This window comes from Sciurus carolinensis, chromosome X (genome assembly GCF_902686445.1).
Source record: "Sciurus carolinensis chromosome X, mSciCar1.2, whole genome shotgun sequence".
Lineage (NCBI taxonomy): Eukaryota > Metazoa > Chordata > Mammalia > Rodentia > Sciuridae > Sciurus > Sciurus carolinensis.
This window is the reverse complement of record NC_062232.1, coordinates 16,630,997-16,654,559: the sequence shown is the minus strand read 5'-3', so window position 1 is coordinate 16,654,559 and position 23,563 is coordinate 16,630,997. Positions and strand designations below refer to the sequence as shown.

Here is a 23,563-nt window from a genome sequence, read left to right as displayed (position 1 = left end):
GCTTTCTCTGTTATAGTCATCAAATTAAGTCTGACTAGTGTGATACTTCTCATTTATAGTGCCATCATCTATTTCAGGAACTTTATGTGACATATGAAATTCTGAAGAAAGTGAGCCCCTTAGAGGCTGAACTTGTTAAAGATCCTAGCATGAAGTGTAAAGTCAGATTCAGGTAATGTGTCTATGCTGATTTCTCTCAAAGAATATTTAGTTAATAAGGAGAAATTTCAGAAATTAATTTTTTAAATCCTCATAACTTCTCAGGATATAATTACAAAGTAAATGTGTCATCTTTATTTGCATTTGTCATGTGAAGAAACTAAAGCATAGCTGTTTCACTAAAAGTTGTTGTGAGTGTAGCACTCATCTCACATTCTGTATCCATTCTGGCAGTATGAGAATAGTTGTGAGCATCCCAAATTGAATCTCTCATCTTTTGCAATTCATTTCATTACAAGATTATTATTATGTGTTATTGGCATAGCCTTTACCCTGTTTTCAAGAGACTATATGAACTATCATAAGTACAGGGGGGAGAAGTAATTAAGCCCCAAAACTGATGGTAAATGACTTATTTTTGGTCTTTATTTCAGATTTAGTGGTGAAAGGTTTCCACCTTTCATTGTTTTTAAAATTTTTCTCCATACTGACGGCCGCGGTTACAAGTATTTCAGTGGAAAAAATTTATTACAGCCATCAAGTGAGGTGATGTTTCCTGATATACATTTTATGTTAATTTAGCTTCTTAACATCTATGTGGCATCTGAATTGTATTCAAAGTGTGCAGACTAAGTTATTTGGACATTAAACAGCCCACTGAGCAGGTAGCATTTTTTAAAAGCACCATGTTTCCAAGTATCTCCATTTATTAGCTGAAAATCATTTGGATGAATTACTTACATAAGGCTCCAGAAAATATTCATCAGTTTTATTTGTATTAAAATTTATGTTTGTTAATATGGACCAAAGCAGCATATTAGTCAGGACTTTTAAAATCATGCAGAATATTTGGTGAAACTGTATTTGTTTTAATGGAATTTTATTGTTTCTTATTAATCCTAGTAGCATATTTAGAAAAAACGTGTTGGACTATGCTATTAAAATGAACTTTTAAAAAATATTTATCCCTTTTTACATGAGTTTTCATCACACCTTTACATTTCATGAATAGTCACCATTTCATGAATAGTCACTATAGCACAGGAATCATCTGGGGATCTTATTAAAATGCTGCCACTTCTGCTGTTCAATGGCCCACACTTTGATAGCAAGGATCTGCAGTAGAGGTTTTACTCCTTTGACCCTTATATCTGACTATATTTAATTGATTTTGTAAAAAGGTAGAATTTTCATATTTAGCATTTAATAATACCATACATCAAAGGTTAATTTCCTGGGTTGCGGGTGTAACTCAGTGGTAGAGCACTTGCTTGGCATGTACAAGGGCATGGATTTGATCCCCAGCACCACACACACACACACACACAACAGAAAAGCACCTTCTGAAAATATTTCACACAAAAAATGCAGCCCATCTGAAATTATAAATTCTAGCATATGTTCAGGAGAAAGGACCATACAGCCCGGCAGCTTCTCTGATCAGATCCAGCATATGCAGCATTCAGTCCCTGAAGAGCATTAGAAAAGAAGCAGGGCTGCTTTACTCTCTGTTTTCAGACAATATCAGAGAGTAATGAACTCTTATTTCAGAAATGAATTAAATGGACTACATATTTTCATTAAGGAAAATGGTATTTCAAAAACATTAGTATTTGTTCATTTATACAGATTGACTTGAGAAGGGAAAGTATATGTTTATCTTACATTCGAGGGATAAATTCATGCCACATTCATCTATGGAATAAGCTGATATTTGTCTCTATAAAATATCATCAGTTGTTTCTTCTCTGAGGATATATAATGGGGCTTTTCCAGGCACAGAAATTCTAGTTCAGTTCCTGCAAGCCCCTGCTGTGCCCTGGCTTGAGAAAATGAGAACCTTAGAGGTAGTGACTGGAAAACCCTGTGTGTACATTAAAACTCGTAGAATACTGTATATTTACTTCATTAAATGTTTTTGTTTTATTTTGTTGCTTTTTTTACTCCCTGACAAGGAAACAATTTTTGAAAAAAGGAAGTAATTTTTGGGAAAATGGAACTAGCCCAGAGATATAAAAAAGAAAATAATATATTTATGCCTTTCTTTTCTTTGCTGTCACTATCACTTTCTTGGAGTAGTCACTATTAATAGTTTGTTATGTATTCTTCATTTTTCCCATGAAAATATACACACAAAGAGATTTTATAATTTTGTTTGTTCTTATTGTAAAAACATGATCATACTCTTTAGCTTAAGTATTTCACTAAACATAATGAGCCTTAAGTGAGCATACCCAACTTCAGGGGAACAGTTTGAGCTTCATTTATCCTTTTATTCAGCTTCAAAGCAGAGTCTGATAATACTTAGATTCATGGTTGATAGAAAATTTGCAAAAGTGAAATTTTTAACTATAAGGTTACTCAACTCCTTTGCTCTTTGAACAAAAGTATTATGTCTTTAGCAAACCTATCCAACTTTTCAAAGTTTACTTTTTTGCAGGAATTCAGGAATGTTTTGCCTTTACCTCTGAGCCCTTTTTATTTTTTGAGACATTATCTCACTAAGTTGCCAAGGCTGACCTTGAATTTACAATCCTCCTGCCTTAGCCTCCTAAGTCACTGAGATTATAGGTGTGCACCACCATGCCTGCCTAAGTTTACTTATTTATTAATATGAAATAAATGAGTTGGTTTTAGTTCATTTAGATATTTAGTAGTCTAAGTTCACTTATAAAGGTTGTGGAATTTCACACATTTTTTTTCCATCTTTCCCTCTTCATTTTCACTTCTAATTTCCTCTCCTTATCATTTTCCAACTGCATTTCTTATATATTCACAAAAAAATAGAAGCAAAACAAGTGGAAGGATATAGAATAGTCTAAACAACTTTGCAAAACAAAGTTAGAGGATTTACCCTACCTGATTTTAAGACTTATAAAGCCACAGTAATCATGACAATGGTCTAAAAATGGGCACATAAATCAACAGGAGAAAATAAAAAATTCTGAGACAGATTCACACATAAATGATCAATTGATTTTCTTCAAAGGTGCCAAGATCGTTCAAACGGTACTAGAACAGTTGGATAGTCATGTGTAAAATAAGATCTCGTTTCAGCTGCCCACTTTGATGATCTATCTTTTGAGTAAATGCCTATTTACAGAAAGTCAGTATTATTGTTAGTTCACCAGACAATATTCTAAAACCTTGCTATTCAGTGTGGTCTCCAGTCCCACAGCATTGACATCCACTGGAGCTTGTTAGAAATGCAGACTCTCAGACCCTACTTCAGACCCCCTGAGTCAGCATCTACATTTTAATAAGGTCCCCAGGTGATCCTAGGCACAATACAGCTTGAAAGCACTGTCCTAAAAGTATCTCCCTTTTCTTCCAATGGAGAAGGACTTTCCTGAATTTGTCCATAGACAAGAGATATATGACAAAGAACATCTTAGCCATTAGATAGCAAACTTTTTTCAAACCCTTCTCACAAATGGTCAAAGAGCTTGCCCTGTGCTGCTAAGTATGTTTTACTTTGGCTAAGGGACTGGAATAGTACAGACACAGATGAACCACACAGCTGAGGCACTGCACAAACAGGGAAACTGGGGATTGGAGAGATTGATGGTGGTGGCTGAGTGGGGCAATGGAGGGAGGAACTGACAATAAATACCTAAGTAAATTGAGCTAACATAAAATACACTTTTGCCTTAAAATTACATGGTTTCCATACCTGTTCAGTATAAACCGATTTATTTTTACCTTTAGTGTTGCTTTAGGACTGGTTAATTAGAACTCACAGAAAATTAATTGTAAGAAAGCATAATGAAGAGATATGCCAATATTGATTTTTTTCTTCACATGAATAATGTATAAAGAAATTAATGAAATGGAAAGCAAAAATGATCTACTTATAGAAAGTCTCCATGTCATTTTCAGTAAACTGTTTCTGTCCCTTCAATTTATTTCATTAGGAATAAAACTACTACTACTTGGATATTTTCCTCTTTTTTCACTTTTCATATGTGTCTTCAGCATTTTGGAATTTAAAAAAATAAGCAGAAAGGATTATTGTGGGTAATAATAGTGAGAATTGAAGTAGAAAATACTTGAAGGCAGTTGGTTGTGGTGGTGCACACCTATAATCCCAGCTACTTGGGAGGCTGAAGCAGGAAGTTTGGAAGGTTAAGGTCAGCCTGGGCAACTTATTGAGACCCTATCTCACAATTTTAAAAAATAAATTAAATAAAAAGTGCTGGAGATGTATCTCAGTAGTAGAGCACCCTGGGGTTTGATCCCAGTGGTGATGTTGGGGCGGGGTATGAGGACTAACTGTTATGTTGTGTGTTAAGTAAAAAGAACAGATTTCTGGGTTTTTGGTCCTGTCCCAACCACTCTTTTTAAGGCCTTCTATCAGCATTATAACACAGTTCCCGTACTTTTATAATATATTTTGAGATACAAAAGGAAAGAAAAACTGATCTGGAATCAGATAATGTGAATTTTCTTCTGCATCAGCCTTCCTCCTCATAAGCAGACCCTTTGTGACCAGAAGCACAGATCCAGAATATAAATATGTTAGAAGAGTTGGCACATTCTTATGGAAATTGGGAAGCACTTAAGTCTGTCCTCCCAGTCTACATATAGCCCTTAACATGAGGATAGATATGCTGGGGGAGTGTGATGCAAATAGAGCCAGATAGCATTTGAGTCTTTGTATTTTCTGTGATTCTTCTTTTTCTGACCTCTCAGGTGCTTTCCTTGAATACAAACTGTTAACATTGGAGAAAGAAAGAAAAATCCTTTATTTGCTTCTCTTTGGCTACTGAGAATGAAATCTGAAAGGAAGGAAGACCTAAGCAACCTGATACCTACATGTTTCCATTTGGGGGCAATGTATTAGTTAACACATAAAGGAGAGTCAGTCCTAATAACACCTTTCATTGCTAAGGCAACCTGTTTAATAGCCAGCTAAATTTTCTCTGCATTGGTAGCACAAATGACGTAGATTTGTTTTTTTTTTTAAAGGAAAAGAATGTTTTTTAAGGGTAAGAAACAGATTTTTAAAAAACTATGGTCCTCTGACAATTGTGAACTCAACTACTCCTCTAACTTCATTTTAAAATAGTGTAAGTATGGCTATGGAACAAATTTTAAGTGGTTTTAAAATTCCTATATACTCCTCTTTGTAAATGCAGTTTTTCTGAATTGGTTTCTTTTGTTTGTTTTGAATTTCCACAATCGAACACTGCTGGGGATGCAAACCCGGGTCTCGAACTTGAGAGGCAGGCACTCTACTTGATGGGCTACATCACCAGCACTAAATGCAGTTTTTCTATTGAATAGCAAGCTGCTAGGAAATGGGAGCAATGTTTGATGTATATTTATTAGAAAAATATATATGTGTGCTGATCATTAAAGGTATTGTATTAGTATTTTAAAAATCTGTGTCCTATTCTTTGTACAGGCAGTTGTTGATGCTTGCAAAATAATGGGGAAAAAGAAATTTTATCAACAAATTATGGAAGATGAACATCTTTTCCAGAAGTTCAAAGTAACTGATCATGTAGATATTGTGACCATGCAAGATTACATGCAGGTAAGGAATTTAGATGTTGAAAAATAAAAACAGCATTCCTGATCCTGTCCTCCAAGAAGAAAAGAATCCCATTCTTTATTGTAGTAAAATGCACACAATATAAAATTTACCACTTTGATCATTTTAAAGTATAAAATTCAGAGGCATTAAGTATAATCACAGTGTTCTACAACTATCACCACCATATAGTTCCAGAATTTTTTCATTACCCCAAAAGGAATCCCAGCATTCAGTAAACATTCACTCCCCTTTCCTCCATCTTTCCAGCCCCTGCCAGTTGCTAATCTGCTTTCTGTCTCCATGGATTCGCCCTGTATAGATATTTCATATAAATGATATAATGTCATATATGGCTTTTTGGTCTGGGGAGAGGTGATAGCTAAGGAATATGGGGTTTCTTTTTGGGGTGATGGAAATATTCTAGAATTAGAGGCAATGGTTTCACACATTGTGAATATACTAAAAACCATCGAATTGAGTTGGGCATGGTGACACACACCTGTAATCCCAGCAGCTCAGGAGACTGAGGCAAGCCTCAGCAATTTAGCAAAGCAACTCAGCAAGACCCTGTCTCAAAACAAAAAATAAAAAGGACTGGGGATTTAACACCCCTGGGTTTAATCCCAAGTACCAAACAAACAAACAAAAATACCCACTGAGTTGCACACTTTAAAATGACTCTGTGACTTTTATATTATGTGAATTTTATCTCAACAAAAAACAATTCCATGGTGCTAAAATAGTACAATGTGGGGATTTGACCTCATAAGGAAGGGTTCTCTTATTTTCTAGAAGCTCTCTGATACAAATAACAGACTATTCCCAACATAAGATAACATAAGATGCTTATGCTTTTAAGCAATAAAAGGCCATTTATTGATCTGTGAAAGAAGTCCCCAGATAGGTGGTTCCTGGGCTTGCTAATTCAGTAGCTCAAGGACATAGGGTTCTGGGTCAAATTCTCTCCAATCCTCTTGGTTTCCTTCTTATGGTAAGAAGATGATAATCATATCCCCCTTCAGTTTCATTCTAAGAGGAAGTCAGGAACTCCTGGCATCTTCATCTCAAGAAGGAAAAACTTTCCTAGAATTCCCAAATAAACTTCTTCTCAGGTCTCATTGGTTAGAACTCCCCCTAAACCAATTGCTGATAAAGGAAAACAGCATCCTTTCCCACAACTGAGTTAGAACAGTCATGGTGCATGTTACATGGTGCATGTTACATGTTATCCTTCCCAGAGGATATTGCTCTTCCATATCTGAAGAAAAAAATTGGGACTTTATGAGCAAGAGAAATATGGGAAATGGTTGTTGGACAGATAATTGATAGTGTATGTTAGTCAGGGGGTAAGCAGGTGGCACCACACAGGCAAAAGCTCTGTGGCAGGAGGAGCTGCAAGGCCCAAAAGCAGATCTGTGGGGTTTAAAAAGAGCATACAAAGGGTGTGGCATGCAGGCAGGCTGCAGGTTGGTAAGAGATCATGCAGGACTGTAGACAATGGTAAGGGATTTATTTTCTTGTTTATTCTGTGTGTGACAAGCTGATGTAGTGTTTCGAGAAGTAAAGTGATCAAATCTAATGAGTAATGTGATCACTCTGGATGTAGCACAAAGAATGAATTAGAAGACATCAAGAGTCCTCTACTAGTCTGGAGGATCCTGAGTATTCTAGGAGAAATGGTGATAGCTTGGCTTAAAGCTGTGAGTCTGGAGATGAAAGAGATAATTAGAGTAAAAGCAGTTGTCCTGGGTGACAGATATAGAAGGGAAACTAAAGGAAGGTATCTGGCATGGCTCCTAGGTTTCTGGTTTGTATAACTGGATAGGTAGCAGTGCTGAATCAGGGTGCTTAAATTACATACCTGAATAATAATAACAGCAAATGCTTTTGTAGCACTAACTCCTTTTATTCTCACAACAATACAAAGAGGCAAGTACTGTTATTACCCCTCATTTTGCAAATTCTAAATAAACAAGGAAGTACAAAATTATGGCTCATAATAATGATATATTGGCCTTAGCTCTGCACTCAGTTGCTTCATTGTGAAACATGAAATTAATGCAGTGCCTCAGAGACTTCTTGATTGTGTTCTTTCCTTGTTGCTGTTTCTTTTTCTTTTTCTGTTTTTTGGTACTGGGGGTTGAACTCAGGGGAACTTTACCACTGAGCTACATGTACAGCCCTCTTTCTTTCTTTTTTTAAAGAGACTTAACCTATGGGATTAGGGAATTGGACCAGGAAATATATAGAGTCAAGAGTGCCAACTATCTTTGCTAAGAACATGGATAACATAGTTGAAGATGTGACTATGTCAAGGATTGGTGTCATAGCTCTATGAATCCCCAGATAGGCATATTGGAAGAGAGGAATAAGATGATTGCAAACATTTACTGAGCCCCCATGCATGGCATTGATTTTTAACTATTTACTAGTATATTATCTACTTTAATCTTCAAGTTTGTAAATCATGTGACCCTTTTCACAGATGAGAAAAATGAGACTTAACAAGGTTCAAAAAACTTGCCCAAGATCACACAGTGAATAAGTGGTAGAGAAGATCATTGACAGCTCTGTGACATTGATTTATTTTTCTGTTCCACTCTTAGAAAATAAAATATATAGGCAGTCTCACTGTGCATGGTAGTGTGTAATCATAAAAATGACCATGCAGACTACAGTCATGCAAGGAAAACTTAATCAATGGGGAAAATTGTGATTGTCCCATGACCTTCAAAATTTTTTGTCAAAACATTAAAATCTCTCTCTTACTGTCTGTTATATAGGAAAATGAAAGAAAAAAATTAACACATTTAGTATGCTATAATTTAAACATTAGAAATATTGAGAATGAAAGTGTTTTATTTCTTTGTAAAAATCACCTGTGAATATACTAACAAACCACTGAATTGTATACTTTGAGTGGGTGAATTGCATAGTATATGAATCCCAATAAAACTGTGAAGAAAATGGACTGGGGATATAGTTCAGTAGTAGAATGCTTGTCTTGCATGCACGAGGCCCTGGGTTGGATCCTCAGTGCCACAAATAAAAGAAAATAGAAAGAAAGCTATGGAAAAACAACTTATCAAGAATAATTTAAAAACAGTGCTTACCTTCTTGTTTTTAAGTTTACAATAGGGAACAAGCATCTTTCTGTGTCCTAGTGAATTGTCATACTCCTAAGTTTAGCTCAACTGTCAACAACGTTTTATTCTTTCCACTTTAAATGTTGCAAAATATGTCAGAGTTCCTTTTATGTGAAGCTGTTTTGGGCCAGCATCACTTCCTCTGGGAGAGCTTCATCATTTTCGTCATAGCCACTTTCCTCATTTATGTTGATAAGTTCACCTTCACAGAGTTCCTCCAAGCTCTCATCTGTAGTCTTTTAAATGATGGCAGTGTCAGCATTCCCACAGTCACCTCTTCTAGAACTTCATTTACATTTGATTCCAATTTACCACTTTCTGTTTCTTTGCTGGACAATTTCCTCTTTTCTCACCTTTAAACTTTATTTATTTAACATATTCACATAAAATGATAGTAGGATAATTCAAAGTTCTTATAGTAAATCCATTTCAAACAAAGAACCATAAAATCTTATAATAATGTAAAAGCTTGGATACAAATTGAGCATTTTAATAATTGGAGTAGAATTCAGTCTTACAGACTGATTTTTGTGACATAGAACATTGAATCATAACAGAAACAGAGTCTGCTTAGGACTCATGTAGGTTCTAGAGCTGAAGGAATAAAATCAAAACAAAGAAACAAATTCTCTAATGCCAAAAGTTCCAAAAACATAGCTAATTTTCCTAAAAATCTCTCATTTGAAATCACCTCCTTCTTGCTCACCTTCCTGTTCTTTTATGCAAAGTTAAACATTTTTTCTTTCATTTAGTCTTGACAGATTACTCCACTAGAATTTATGTAACGCAAAATAATAAAACAGTACAAAGTTAATTGTTGAACGAATCTATGTAGGCTCTTGAATATAATTCACTACAGTCCTTCTGTTAACAGTGAACCTCTAAGAAGAAAGGACATTTTGGTCTTCAGTTGATGATAGATCCTGGTTTTCTCATAATTTTCAGCTTAGGGAACCTCTCATTGAGTGAAAGCTCAGTCTGATTACCCAGTGCTCAAAAGTTGAAATTCAGGAATATTCCTTTGGGCTGGTATGGAGAACTCTTGGTTGTAGTATATTTAGTTCTCATTTGAAAAGTTTCAACTCCATAATTCATATATCTTTCATAAGTTTTTTTAGTTTCATTGGAGTTGCACTCATTTTCTGGTGTTATCCCTCAATTCATATTCAGTAGATTATTTCTTTGTTTTACTTGTCTCTGGAAGTATTCATTCCTTTTTTTCATTGCAAAATATCTGTCAAATTTAGACTCAATTTTGGGTGATGATTTGAATCTTCCTCCTAGTGAGTATCTTCAGTATCTCTCTGATTGACCATAAGATCTCTCTGATATGACATGATATCTCTCTGAATGACCAATGACCTTTAGATCTCTCTGATTGACCATGGGATCTTGTTGGGGTCTTTAGCCCCCTTGCTCTTCTCGACCAGCGACAAGGGAAGGGAGCACTCCCCAACAAGGGCAGACCGGGAAAGGTAGGGCTGACTGACCACCTGCACCCAGCCCTCCAGGCAGAGGACAATCAGATGCGTCAGGGAGACCAGTCATAGCAGTAACTCGTTTATTGAGGAAATCACACAACTTTTATGTAGGGTGGAGGCTAGGCGTGAACCAATCAGCTTAAAGGTCAGCAAGGCATGGGGGGTTCACGCAGAGGAGAGTCCCATAGGACTATATGGCAAGCACAAGCTGATCACGTTCGCAGAACTGTTGTTAACCAATCCCTGACGGTGGTCCGATTTATCGATTTATCGTCATTAACTTTTGAAACCTCCTTTGAGGCCTTGATCTTACTCACTTGCCAGGGAGTAAGGAGTCAGCCTGGAGTTAGTTAATGTGTCATTAGTCAGTAAGGAGTTAGTTAACGTGTCATTAGTCCCAACAGGATCTCTCCGATTGGCCATGAGATCTCTCTGATTGACCATGAGATCTCTTGGATTTGCCAGGAGATCTCACTGATTGGCCATGAGATCTCTTTCAGTATCCTCGATTTCCTTCTGAGTGATACTGTTTCTCCTCCAGTTGACCTTGATATTTCTCTGATTGGGCCTTATAATTGTCATTACACTTCTCTTGCACAATTGAAGGCTGCTTACGTAAAGGGGTTTTTCCAGACTTTACTTCAGAGGGTTCTTGGTGTGTTTTTTTTAACCATCAGCTCTTTCCTCAAGCTTGTTTTGGAATCTTGTGCATCCTCTCTGCCTGTGATGCCTACAAGTATTTGATCGCCATCTTGAAGCTTCAGTTTTTCTGTTGTTCTATCTTTTATCATTTTTTTCTTCCATGTGGGTAGTTTCTTTGTTTTTAAGGATTATAATGTCATCTAAGAGACATCCAGAAAAGCAAGCTTTCCCCTATTGTTAGGGTTCGTCTGCATCTTTCCCAAAAGTGTTTGGTTTGAAAGCATAGCCAGCTTGACACAACTACACCACACCCTGAGACACAGCATCCAATTTCCTCTTTTAATTAACTGTTTTTGTAAAATGTCACATGGGTTTATCACTGTGAGACAAAGAGGCAACACAACTACATGCTTTGCTGTCCGCATGTAAACTGAATACAGATCTGCACTGACTAATCACTGACAGATTGTGAAAAATTCTGATTTGTCACTAATCATGATGCATTTTTGTCATTTATGTAGTGATCTGTGAATTGAAGAGCTAGCAGCAGTGTTTGTACTTTATGCAGTTGCTCCCAGTTATACTGTGCTAACTGAAATTGGCACTATGTTGTTGGTGGACTGGTATTATCATTCAATGAGATGGTAGTAATTGAAATTTGCGCATACCCAAATGGTGCAAAGGGAGGATTGCCTCTGTGTGTGCATATGCACATGTGTATGCATGAGTGTGTACACGTGCATGAAAATATGAGAGTGTGTGTATGTGTGTGTAATATACCCTAAAGCTCTATTACTCCTTCCTAGCATTGTAGCTCCTCCCACCCTATTCCTCTCTTAAATGCACATTTATGATGTTAAATAGATTATATATGTCTATAATTTTGTATTCCTAATATGATATCTTTTTAAGTTGAAAAAAGGTAAATGGGATTTCTACAAGTCCTCTAAATGATAATAGTGAAGATCTACACCTAGGACCAGAGATGAACTCATTATTTCTGAAAAGGTTTTGTGCAAATGTCCTCTGAATCCAAGCATGTCATTAATGAGCACTGCAGATATGCAGAACACATAGCTGGTTATTAATTTTAGACCTTTCCCGAGTTTAATTTATCTGACTGATATGTGTCATAAAAATGTTTATGCATTAAATAAACATTTAGTAAGCAAAAATGTGTTATACTGTGTGACATGAATCCTGCCTTTTAGTAATGGAGCTGAAATGTACAAAGATAACTGAAACATTTAGTTGGTAATAAGAGAGTCATAGAAGAGATGTCAATAGAGTTCAGAGATGAGATCAGGAATGACTCTTGGATGCAGTGACATTTGAATGGAACCTTGGGAAATGTGTCTAAAACCATTAGAGACTGCCAGCAACCAATCATTTTTTCCACACAGTATTCCAGTCTCCTGGATGAGACCCCTGCATCATCTGGTGGCAGGAATAACTACTGGCGAAGATTAAACCTCGAAAACATTCCCAGGACAATGATGATATATGACATAGTTGATTATGCAGAGTCTGGAGTAATCTCAAACCGTTTACAAAAAGAAATGAAGTATCTGTTACAGAGACCACAGACAGAAGAGATGCGTCAGCACCAACTAAAGGTTGTTTCTGAAGTCAGGTAAAAGAAATCCTTCCTTGGGTTTACAATGCTAAAGACAGTTCCAAAAATGTTCACATTCTGCCAAAGAGCTCACTAAAGATAAATAATAGGGCATTTGGGAAAAATAGGGTTGGGGCAGATTGCCCAAAACACATGCAACTTCATAAACACAGCACTAACAAAAAGGACAATTGGTACCTGGGGAGATAACCTGTACAACCAAATAGGCAACTCAGGGTGGCTGGAGGCTGCCACAGTAAATATAAAAACTGTACATTGATAGAGAGAAAATGCTGGTGACTCTTTAATTAGAGCAGGTAGTGTACATGGAAACAGTGTAGATGAAAGAGCTTTGGGCCAGCATGGCTACCTATTTAGTGGACATGAGAAGCAGTGCAACCTGCCAAGAACCAAGAGCTATGTGAAGTGGGGAAGAGGATGGATGGCAATAAGAGTGAGTTGCAGGTGGGTAGGTGTGTCTCTCTGGGGAGAGAGCCCTGGGTGCAAATACTAATTTTTGTTTTCATAAATAAAATCAAAAAAGGCTCCCATTGTCTATGCAGCAGCTGAAGGATTTTTTTTCCTTTTGTGCTGAAGGTTATAATTCTATTCTTGCTATTCTGGCTCCCCTTGCCTAGGATAAATTGCATATAAATTACAGTGATATTATTCCTTTCTTTACCAATAGCATGTGAACCAATTCACCTTTTGGAAATGGATGTTGTAGCAAAATAGATGTATTATGATCTGAAACAACATGGACAGAATTTGATGGTTTCAATTATGTTCCTTTTTTTTCCCATTACTAAGACTCACCTTGTCCATCTTATTTACAAGTAAAGCTGACTTGTTTAAAGATAGAGATGGTAAGACTGAGGAGGATATACTGGTAATCTATTTCTACACATTCATTTGGAATGAAAAATACTCCATTAGTACATGAAGAATACACTGATGACCCACTGTCAAACAAACATGCTGGGTTTTTTTTTTTCTTTTTTTTCAGGAGTATAGATGAGTATTGCTGACCCAATAACCTTATTTAACCCATTTATTTTATGATCAAGGCTATACATTTGCCAAGCAGATGGCCTAGTTTAGGGCACAGTCTGTCACCCTGAAATAGATTTTTTCTAACTCATTCATATAAGCACTGAATATAGAACTTAACTCTATTGCCACCAAGGTCAAATAAATAATGTAATTTTCTTTGCCACCATATATAACTCACACTCCTTGCTATTTGGATTCTTGCTACTGATGATCCAAGGATGAGTCACTTAAAAGCCAAATAAGTAACCAAATTCTAAATCAAAGAGCAAAACATATTTTCATAAAGCCATCATCGAATGCAATCTCAATCTGGAATCTCCAGCAAGCCCTGAGAACATGATTCAAGTTTGAGTAGTTTATGTGGGAGGTGATCCCAGGAGCCACTAATGGAAGAAGGTGGAAAAGTGAAACAGAGAAGGGAAGGCAGCCAAAACTGTGTGTTTGCAAGCAAGTTACCACAGTAGGTAACTGAAGCTTAATCCCTCCTGGGAATGTCAGAGCCAGTGTGGAACATTCAACTCAGAGCTATCCCATAGGGGCCAGGGTACCATCAGACATTGCTTAAGGGTTGTTTAGGAAGGGAGGTATTAGTTCTCGGGCACTTTCAGCCTTCCCCACACAAGCTCTTATTTAAAAAAAAAAAACAACATTTTTTTTACCATTTATTTATTTATTTATTTTTATGTGGTGCTGAGGATCGAACCCAGTGCCTGACACATGCTAGGCAAGTGCTCTACCACTGAGCCACAACCCCAGCCCCAAGCTCTTATTTTTAAGACAGCTCTCAGGTGAACCAGTGTGCCTGCAATGGTAAGGTCAAGGGGGTTGTAGACAGGGCACAAACTGTCTGATCCCAACATCGATTTTAAAAAATAGCTGGTTTTAGCCAGTCTTGGTGGCACATACCCATAATCCCAGAGGCTCAGAAGGCTGAGGCAGGAGCATTGTGAGTTCCAAGCCACTCTTAACAATTTAGTGAGGTCCTACGCAATTTAGCAAGACCCTGTCTCTAAAAATTTTAAAAGGTCTAGGGATGTGGCTCAGCAGTTAAGCACCCCTGGGTTCAATCCCTGGTGCCCCCCCCAAAAAAAATAGCTTGTTTTTTCACTATTATGAAATATACTGCTTTTTGGTGTTACTGTATGGTGTCAAAGAATTTTCAAATGGCTACTGCACAATACTTTCCAGGAACGCTTATTTTAACTTACTACCTTGTTTTACCACTTTTATCATCATCATCATCGACACCTCCATAAGTGTCAGATAAAGAACCATGATACATAAACTCAAAGAGAAATGATAATGTTAAACTAAAAATCTCACATACAGGAGGGTGTAGTATCACACTCCTGTAATCCCAGTGACTTGGGAGGCTGAGGCAAGAGGATCACAAGTTCAAAGCCAGCCTCAGCAAATTAGCAAGACCCTAAGCAACTTAGTGAGACCCTGTCTCAAAATAATAAAAATGGCTGGGGATGTGACTTAGTGGTAAAGCTCCCCTGGGTTCAATTCCTGGTACAAAAAAAAAAAAGTTCACACACAGTGTTGCTCCGTGTATTGAAGTCTGTGACATATTTGCTAGAGAATGTTTTAATATAATTTGGAACTTGCTTCACATTTAAATTTTTTGTGTGCTTTTTCCATGTATAATACAAACATTTTCTAGGTATCCATCCTTCGCAATTGTGCAACCTTTATTACAGCCCTACCAACAGCAAAGTAAAATGAAACCTCTAGGTCGTCGATCCAAGCAAGCTCGAATGAAAGTTGAAAAAATGAAAAAAGCTTATAAGATGGCTAAAAAATCAAATGCTGCAGAGGTGACTGTAAGTTTAACTCGTACATAATTCATTGTTTTGAACAATATTCAAACTGTCCAGAAGTAATTCTACTTGTGTAAGATTTTCCTAATCTGCAACTTCAAGGCTAAAACACGTTTGGCATGTTATACCTCAAATAGTATAAAGCAACTTTCATCTTAGTAACACATATTTAAAAATTCTTAAACAATTTTAGTAGCTGTTCTGAAAAACAGCAGCTATTTTGGCTCCACATCAGCATGAGTTGGCAAAAAAAGCTATTGTCTCCGTATGTTGCTACTGTTAAATTCAGCACATCTCTGATGGTGCTTTTCTCAGAATGAAAGTCATTTCTGTCTATAAAATTTTGTTGTTTTTGAGAGATAGGGTCTTACTGTGTTGCCCAGCCTGGCCTCAAGCTTCTGGACTCAAGCATTCCTCCTGCCTCAAGCTCCCAAGTAGTTTGAGACTATAGGCATAACTCTTATCTAAACTTATCAAAGGCTATATACTAAAGTCTGCCTCAATATACTTTCATATTGTAGGAATATTTATAACGAACATGTATTCATGTATCATTTGGTAATTTTTAAAAATCTGCTATAAATTTGGGGGTGATTAAGTATATAGAGTCAGAAAATATAAAGTAGTAAAAACCAAATATAAAACACTTGCACTTTTATTTATAATTCTGCCTAGGAACTGCAAAAGAATGCAGCAAGTGCAAAGAAACAAGAGACAATCATCATCTCTACCCCTTCTTTTGACATTGTGAAAGTTAATGAATCCACATCAGATAGTGAATTGGAAAAAGAAGAAAAGGAATTATTTGCCTGGTATCAAGACTTGCATATTGATTATTCTCCCTCATGTTGATACACAGCTAATTGACAGAAAACCAAAGTTGTTTAACAATCTGCTTGTCTGTCTATAAATAAAGGACACTCAAATAGAAACAGGTCCTGGGTATGCTGTGTTAAACAAATGTGTGACATATTTGTAAGCCCTTTGTATTAACGTGGGTGCAGTTATTTTTTACTGAAAGCATTTTAATTTGAATAAATTATTTCTACTAGATGCTTCAAACTAGCAGAATACAGGATTGCTCAAGAAATGATGAATAAATTAGTCCCTGGGACTTTCATCCAATTTTGATTTTTTTCATTTTAAAAAATATCTGAACAGGCCATGCTTAGCATAAATATTAGACTTCACAGGATAAGAGAATGCTCTTGAGTCAGCCTCCAGTGTCTTTTTTTAGTTACATGTTGTTTTTACAGAACAGCTTGTGAATGACCTATTCTGAATTATAATAAAAATAATAATGGATTTGTTGCTACAGTAGGCATGACATAGCATACCTAATCATTTTTGAGCATTATAAGAACCTGGGGCAGAATGTTACATCTGCTCTAATATTATATTTTGGATATCTTTCAAGTATAAAGACTAGAGTAATATTTATCAATTTCATTTTGAATTGATGAATTCACAGTCCTGATACAGTGCAAATTATTAATTTCTTCTGTGATACAGGCTACTGGAATATATCAAACCTTACCAGAGATTGTGATAATTTTTAAAAATGCAGTTATTTATTGAACTTTAAAAATACAGTTTTTTATTTTGCTTAACATTTAAAATGCATAGGTTGATTGCTGATCTAACTCAGGCATAGTATCCTATAGAAGGATCTTATCCTCTGCTAAGATATTCCTTTAATGACAAAGAACATTGGAGAAAATGTGTATGATTCCACTAAAATATCTTTAACATAAACTTGCACTCTTTGTTATTAATACAGCCTCATTTGATATCAGAAAAAGAGGGAAGTTGGGCTTGGTGGTACACACCTGTAATCCCAGCAACTAGGGAGGCTGAGGCAAGAGGATAGCAAGTTTGAAGCCAGCCTGGACAACTTTGTGAGACCCTGTCTCAAAATAAAATAAAAAGGGTTGGGGGTAGCTTAGCAATAGAGCACCCCTGGGTTTAGTCCCCAGTACCACAAATACACAGAGACAGACACACTTGATAATCCCCTTGTTTCAGCTTGTGCTGGACACTGGTTGAATAGAAAAACACCTATTTTTCCTGATGAATCATGCATCTTCTCATCAATTTGCAAAGCAGTTCCTTATCAAGTCAAATGCCTGTCAAATTCAGTCCACTCATATTCCATGTTATAAATAACAAAGCTAAGGAAGATTTCAGGTAGTAAGATGAGGAAAAGGACAAAGAAGGGCACATTCTATCTTAGGGTATGCACTTCTCATATTTCATTAACTATAACTTCCTCCTCATGGTAACATACATTAAACAATGTAACTGCATCACTGAAAAACCTTTGAAAAGCAAAATTACATATAATCCCGTCAACATAATACAAAAACTATTTTCATTTGATTATACCTTTCTAATCTGTCTAAATGCCCATATATTTTTCACATGGCTGTAATCATAGGTAACATATTTAAGCTTTTCACTTAATATTATATCTTACATATAATGCACTTAAAAATAATTTTTAATGGTCACCTGAGAGCCCATTTGGGTTGACAGAGCAAAATTTACTTAACCATACCCATTTCATTGGATATTTCAATTGTTTCTAATTTTTCACTACTGTAGGTAATTAATACTAGGGTAGATATTTTCACACAGTCTTCTTTCTTTTGGTTATCTTTCTGTCATTTATATTTTAAAATTTATTTTTTCTGTTGTTTATTTTTACCTAATTGCACTGTAATCAGAGAATATGATTTGTATGTTATTCTGGGAAACTTGTTAATACTTGCTTTATAACCAAGTACATGATTAGTTTTCAAATGTTTCTTGTATTCCTAAGAAAAATGTATATTGTCTATGTTGGATACAAAGTTCTGTATTTGTACTTTTGAACAAGCTGGTTGATTGTATTATGTTTTCTGTATAGAATGCTTTCTGAATATACTATACTACACACACACACACACACACACACACACAGAGGTGATGTTTTCTATATACTTGTAATTCTTGGTCTGTGTGACACCAGTTACCGAGAAAGGTGTATGTTATGTATGTCCTACCGTGATGGGTGGACTTGTCAGTTTTGCCTCAAAATTCTGTGCTATAGTTTTGATCTTAGGTGTTCCCCAAAAGTCCATGTGTGAAACATTTGGTCCTCAGCTATTGGGAGGTGGTGGAACCTTTAAGAGGTGGGGCCTAGTGGGAGATCTTCAGGTTATGGGGGGACATGCCCTTGAATAGGATAATGCGACCCCAGTCCTTTCTTCTTCCTCTCTTTTGCTTCTTGACCCTGAGGTGATCCATTTTACTCTGCCTGACTGGCTGGAACCATGATGTGCTGCCAAAGGCCTAAAACAATAGAACCAATTCATCATGTACAGAAACCTCCAAAATAGTGAGCCAAAAAATAAACTTTTCATAGTTGATGATTCTCAGGTATTTGTTATAGTGATAGAAAACTGACTAACACTTTTTCGTCAATTTTGCTTTATGTTATTTGAAGATAATATTAGGTGCATATGTAATTTCAGAATTAACATCTTTTCCTTGTGAATTAAATCTATTATTATTATATACTTACTCTCTTTATTCCTAATAATGTATTTTTCCTTGAAGACTATTTGTCCAATATGAACAAAGCTACTCTAGCTTTTTTTGCTTAGTGTCTGCCTAGCATATCCATATCCTTTCCTATATTTTTTGGGAGTTGGTATTATGGATTAAATCCAGGGCCTAGTGCATGCTTATAAGCATGTGCTTTACCACTGAGCTACACACCCAGCCCCTTCATCTTTTTTATTTTCAATGTGTTCATGTGGCAGGGACTGGCTAGATGCTCACTAATTCTGTTTCCTCTTCCTAGAAACACAGGACTACATTTCCCAGCTTTTTTTGGTTATGTTGGGACCATGAGAATGAGTTCTGTTAAGAGGAATGTGGGCAGAAGTGATGTATGCCACTTCTAGGCTTGTTCCCTAAAATGTTGTACATGGGTACATGATCTTCTGTTCCCCCCTACCCATCCCCCTGTTCACATGGTCTGAGGCAAAGAACTTCAAGGTGGTAGAAGTAGGAGTGAAGGAAGTCACTGATTGAGGGAGAGACAGCCAGAGCAGGAGCTTGTCTTGATTAAGTGTAATGTGAGCAAGAAAAACTTTGGTGCTGGGGATGTAGGGTAGAGACTGGATTTAATCCCTATACCAAAAAAGAGAAAGGAGGGGAAACTTTGTTCTGTTAAGTCAAGCAATCTTATGGGTTATTTGTTACAGCAGCTAACATTAATTATTTTGATAAACCATGTCTTGATATTTCTCAAGTATATGGATTATTTTCATTTGTTTTAATCCAATCTGCATATGCTTTTCTTTAACTGGTGAATTTAGTACATTTATACTTTATAATGATTTTATTTAATCTTTGTTATATTTGGAATTATTTTTACTATTTTATTTTGTGCTATCCTTCCTGCATTTTTTGGTTTTTTTTTCCTGTTTCCTTTCAGATTTTTCTTTTTAAAAAATATATACATGTAAATATTTGTTATAGATGGACACAATACCTTTATTTATTTATTTTTATGTGGTCTGAGGATCAAACCCAGTGCCTCATATTCACGAGGCAAACACTGTGCCACTGAGCTACAGTGCCAGCCCCAGATACTTCTTTTGACTCCACTTTTTTACCTTTACTGTTTTGGAAGTTTTACACTCTATTTCTATTCTTAGAGATTACTCTTAAATTTGATCATGTGTACTTAAAGGCTTAAGTTACACTAATGTAAAAAACAACAGAGCCAAGAACAGTGGTGCATGCCTGTAATTCCAGCAACTAGGGAGGTAGGTGAATTGCAAGTTCAAGACCAACCTCAGCAATTTAGCAAGACCCTGTCAAAAAATAAAAAATAAAAATGGCTGGGGATGTAGCTCGGTGGTAGAGAGCTCCTGGGTTCAGTCCCCACAACCCCTCCAAAAATGGCAGGGAGACCAATAGAGGAAGGAAATCAGAGTCAGAGAGGAGAGAAAAGGGGGTACTGGGAAATGAGATTGATCAAATTATGTGCATGTACAAATATGTCAAAATGAATCCTGCTATTAACAGTCTAAAGTTAATCAACAACTCCACTCTCCTCCCAGAGGCAGGCTGCTAATCATCCTCCCCTTGTGTTACAAGTTATTGTTATAGCTGATATTTTAGCACTATCTTGTTCTTAACTTCCAGATTAGACATTATTTTGTAAATCTCAGACTTTCCTTTGGGATCATTTTTCTTTATCATTTCTTTATCATGTATTCTTAAAAATTCCTTTAATGAGCATCTGTTGGTGATAATTCTTTCAGCTTTGGTTTTCTGAAAGTATTCTCATTTTGTCCTTTTCTTAAATATGTAATTTAGGTATGTATCAAATTCCACATCAACAGTGGTTTTCTCTCAGCAATCTGATGTTATTGTTCCACTGTCTTCTGGTTGCTGCTGCCCAGTCTAATTGTTATTGCCTTTAGATGACCTCTCTTTTTTCTCCCAACAACCTTTCAGATTTTCTCTTCATATTTTGTGTTCTTCAATTAACAATGACTCTCTCACATTGTCTAGCTTCTAATTTCCGTTCCTCCCTCCCTTCTTTCCTTCATGTTGGGGATTAAACCCAGGGCCTTGTGCATGCTAGGCAATCACTCTACATGACTGAGCTAAACTCCCAGCCATCTGTTTTTATTTCTTTTGATCTCACTATCCTTTGGGAGTCTGACTTTATGCAGAGGTCTTAATTCCAATCCCTTACTTTCTCTAAACCCAAGATTGTGTGTCTCACATACATAGGATCATTAATAACTGAAATTTTAGGTTCCTGGAATTGACAATGTGCTCAGGACATTAGTCACTCACCATGCTAATATATAGTTCCCTCTTTACTTATTAGTCCTGAAGATTTTCCTTGTTACAAGCTCAACCATGACTTTTAGAAGTTTTCTTTTTTTCATTTTACATAGGGTTTCTATGGTTTTTTTTTTTTTTTTTGAAGTGGGACAGGTCAAAGCTCACATTGTCATTTAATTCTGTTGAATTATATCCTTGATATAATTTTTTTAAAGGAAGTTGAGTACTGTATTTATTTATTTTATACAACTCTTACTCTTTACAAAATGGTTATAGTCATGCCCATAAAAGTGTAACGAATGGCATTTGAAAGCAAACACTTTGTAATTATTTAAAAGGGCCTTTTTAAAAATTATAATACAAAGGTCTGTGCTCTATAAGCAGTCCTCCACTGTGCATTATAACAATAAGGCTTACTTTTAATACAAAGACTAAGTGTTTGGGAGTTATGAACCACTGGATTTAACAAACATCATTTTATAATTGCTTTTTGCATCTTTTTTGTTTTTGGGATCTTCCACTTCATCAGGGTGCTCAGTAGCTTGGAGTTCTTCAGCAGATTCTTCTTTTTCTGACTCTGAATCACTTTCAGAGTCATCTGGACTTTCAGGATCAGGTGAATCATCATCATCATCATCATCCCCAGCCACATCACCTTCTCCATCATGATCTTCTACCTCACTGAAGCCAAGTCCACAATGTCGTCTATATCTTCCTGATAATTTACTGTCCATACTTTGTTGATATTGAGACTCCAGTTCTTCATTAATTTTCTTGTCCTCTTCCCCTGTTCGGAAGTGAGATGTTGATTTATGATCTCCTATGACAAGACGACCAGTATGTTCTTTCTTGCCTGCACCCATAAGTCTCAAGAATTTTTGTTTTCGTTCTTCATTGCCCAAGTCTGCTGCCTCCCAATTGCTAGATCCAAGATCGTCGTCTGGGGAGGCTGAACGCTTCACCCCGTGTGGGTGAGACTCCCTGGCAGCGCTCATAGTTGCGCGGATCCCGACGCGAAATGCCCAACACACTCGCGGTTCTCCTCAGCCCGACACCAGCAGCCCGCAACCTGCCACCGGCCCAAGCAGCGCCAGTCCAGAACGCAGAGCCCCTCCGACTCCTTGATATAATCTTGAGAGTGATACGACTTACACCAGAAGGGTTAAGCATTTTTATATATAGTTGTTTATATTCATTTTCACATTTATTTCTGGCCATTTCTCTTTGAATGGGAAGTACTGGATTGCTGTTTGTTTATCCACTTCATGGAGGCAGAGTGCTATAAGAATAGAGTGTGGGGCTGGGGATATAGCACAGCTGGTAGAGTGCTTGCCTCACATGCGCAAGGCCCTGGGTTCAATCCCCATCCCACAGGAAAAAAATAAAAAATAAAGAATAGAGTGTGGGCTTTGAATCAACCAAATCTGGTTCTCTCTCTCCTTACCTCTATCCTTGCATCCATCTCTCCACTCTTCAGATATAGAGATTAGAGAAATTATTTTCCTTAAAGGTTTTGTTGTGGTTTGAAATGTGAGAGAATTCAGAAAGAAGGCTCCATTTGAAAGGATGTAGAACTGGTTAAAAATACAGGCTTGAGCTTTCAGAATATTCTTCATGGTCCAGTTGAAAGATTTTTTCCTCAGTGCAGAACTTTCCCTTGTTTTTGTTTGTTTCAGGTATATGTGATTTATCTAGATTAGAACATAAAATTCAAGTCCAACTGCCTTTAAAAATAACTATATAGTCACAAGAATAGCATGTTACCTCTGGCGTACATTGGGCATGTTCATTCATTCTAAAACTATGTCACTCAGTACCAACTCTCTGCCAAGAAGAACAAAACATAGTGACTTCTTTCATAGAGCTTATGGATCCAGGAAAAAAGAGAAAGAAAGAAATATTACAAAGTGCCAAATTCTATGAAAGAAAATAAAACAGTATGGGAATGGACAGGACTTTACTGGTTCATATAGATTAGATTAAAAAAAAACTCTGATACAGTAATTTGAGAAAAGTCCTGAAGGAATTTAGGGAACAGTGTTCCATGCAGAAGGAACAGCAATTAAAAAGGTGAATGTGGCTGGAGTAATAAGATCAGAGATAGTGAAAAAATATTGTGTAGGGGATTTTTGTGTCACCATAAGGAATATGAATTCTATTCTGAATAAGATGGAAAGTTATTGGAGGGTTTTGGGCAAAGGCATAACATGATCTAAGTTTCATATTAAAAGGATGATTTTGATGCTGTC

The 23,563-nt window shown here is 36.5% G+C and overlaps 2 protein-coding genes across 4 annotated transcripts in view; one reads left to right on the top strand and one right to left on the bottom strand.

The window, feature by feature from the left end:
* Positions 1-19,001, top strand: part of CXHXorf58 (chromosome X CXorf58 homolog) — a 33,621-nt gene extending 14,620 nt beyond the window's left edge. For 2 of the 3 annotated variants that reach the window (XM_047536679.1, XM_047536681.1), the window contains exons 4-9: positions 78-172; positions 594-705; positions 5,567-5,698; positions 12,371-12,600; positions 15,302-15,461; positions 16,134-19,001. In XM_047536679.1, coding sequence (XP_047392635.1) covers positions 78-172; positions 594-705; positions 5,567-5,698; positions 12,371-12,600; positions 15,302-15,461; positions 16,134-16,310 — 906 coding nt within the window. In that variant the 3' untranslated portion in view covers positions 16,311-19,001. The remainder of the gene's footprint in view (positions 1-77; positions 173-593; positions 706-5,566; positions 5,699-12,370; positions 12,601-15,301; positions 15,462-16,133) is intronic. The other variant, XM_047536680.1, reaches the window with a different exon arrangement.
* A 2,522-nt stretch (positions 19,002-21,523) lies between these two features.
* On the bottom strand, positions 21,524-22,424 carry LOC124972166 (small acidic protein). Its single transcript, XM_047536417.1, has one exon. It carries the CDS (start codon positions 22,307-22,309, stop codon positions 21,761-21,763), a length of 549 nt encoding a protein of 182 aa, XP_047392373.1. The 5' UTR covers positions 22,310-22,424; the 3' UTR covers positions 21,524-21,760.
* Positions 22,425-23,563: the final 1,139 nt, after the last annotated feature.

What these genes read in the sequence shown, in the direction of transcription:
- LOC124972166 (XM_047536417.1), bottom strand. Translation starts at nt 22,309, where the DNA reads ATGAGCGCTGCCAGGGAGTCTCACCCACACGGGGTGAAGCGTTCAGCC.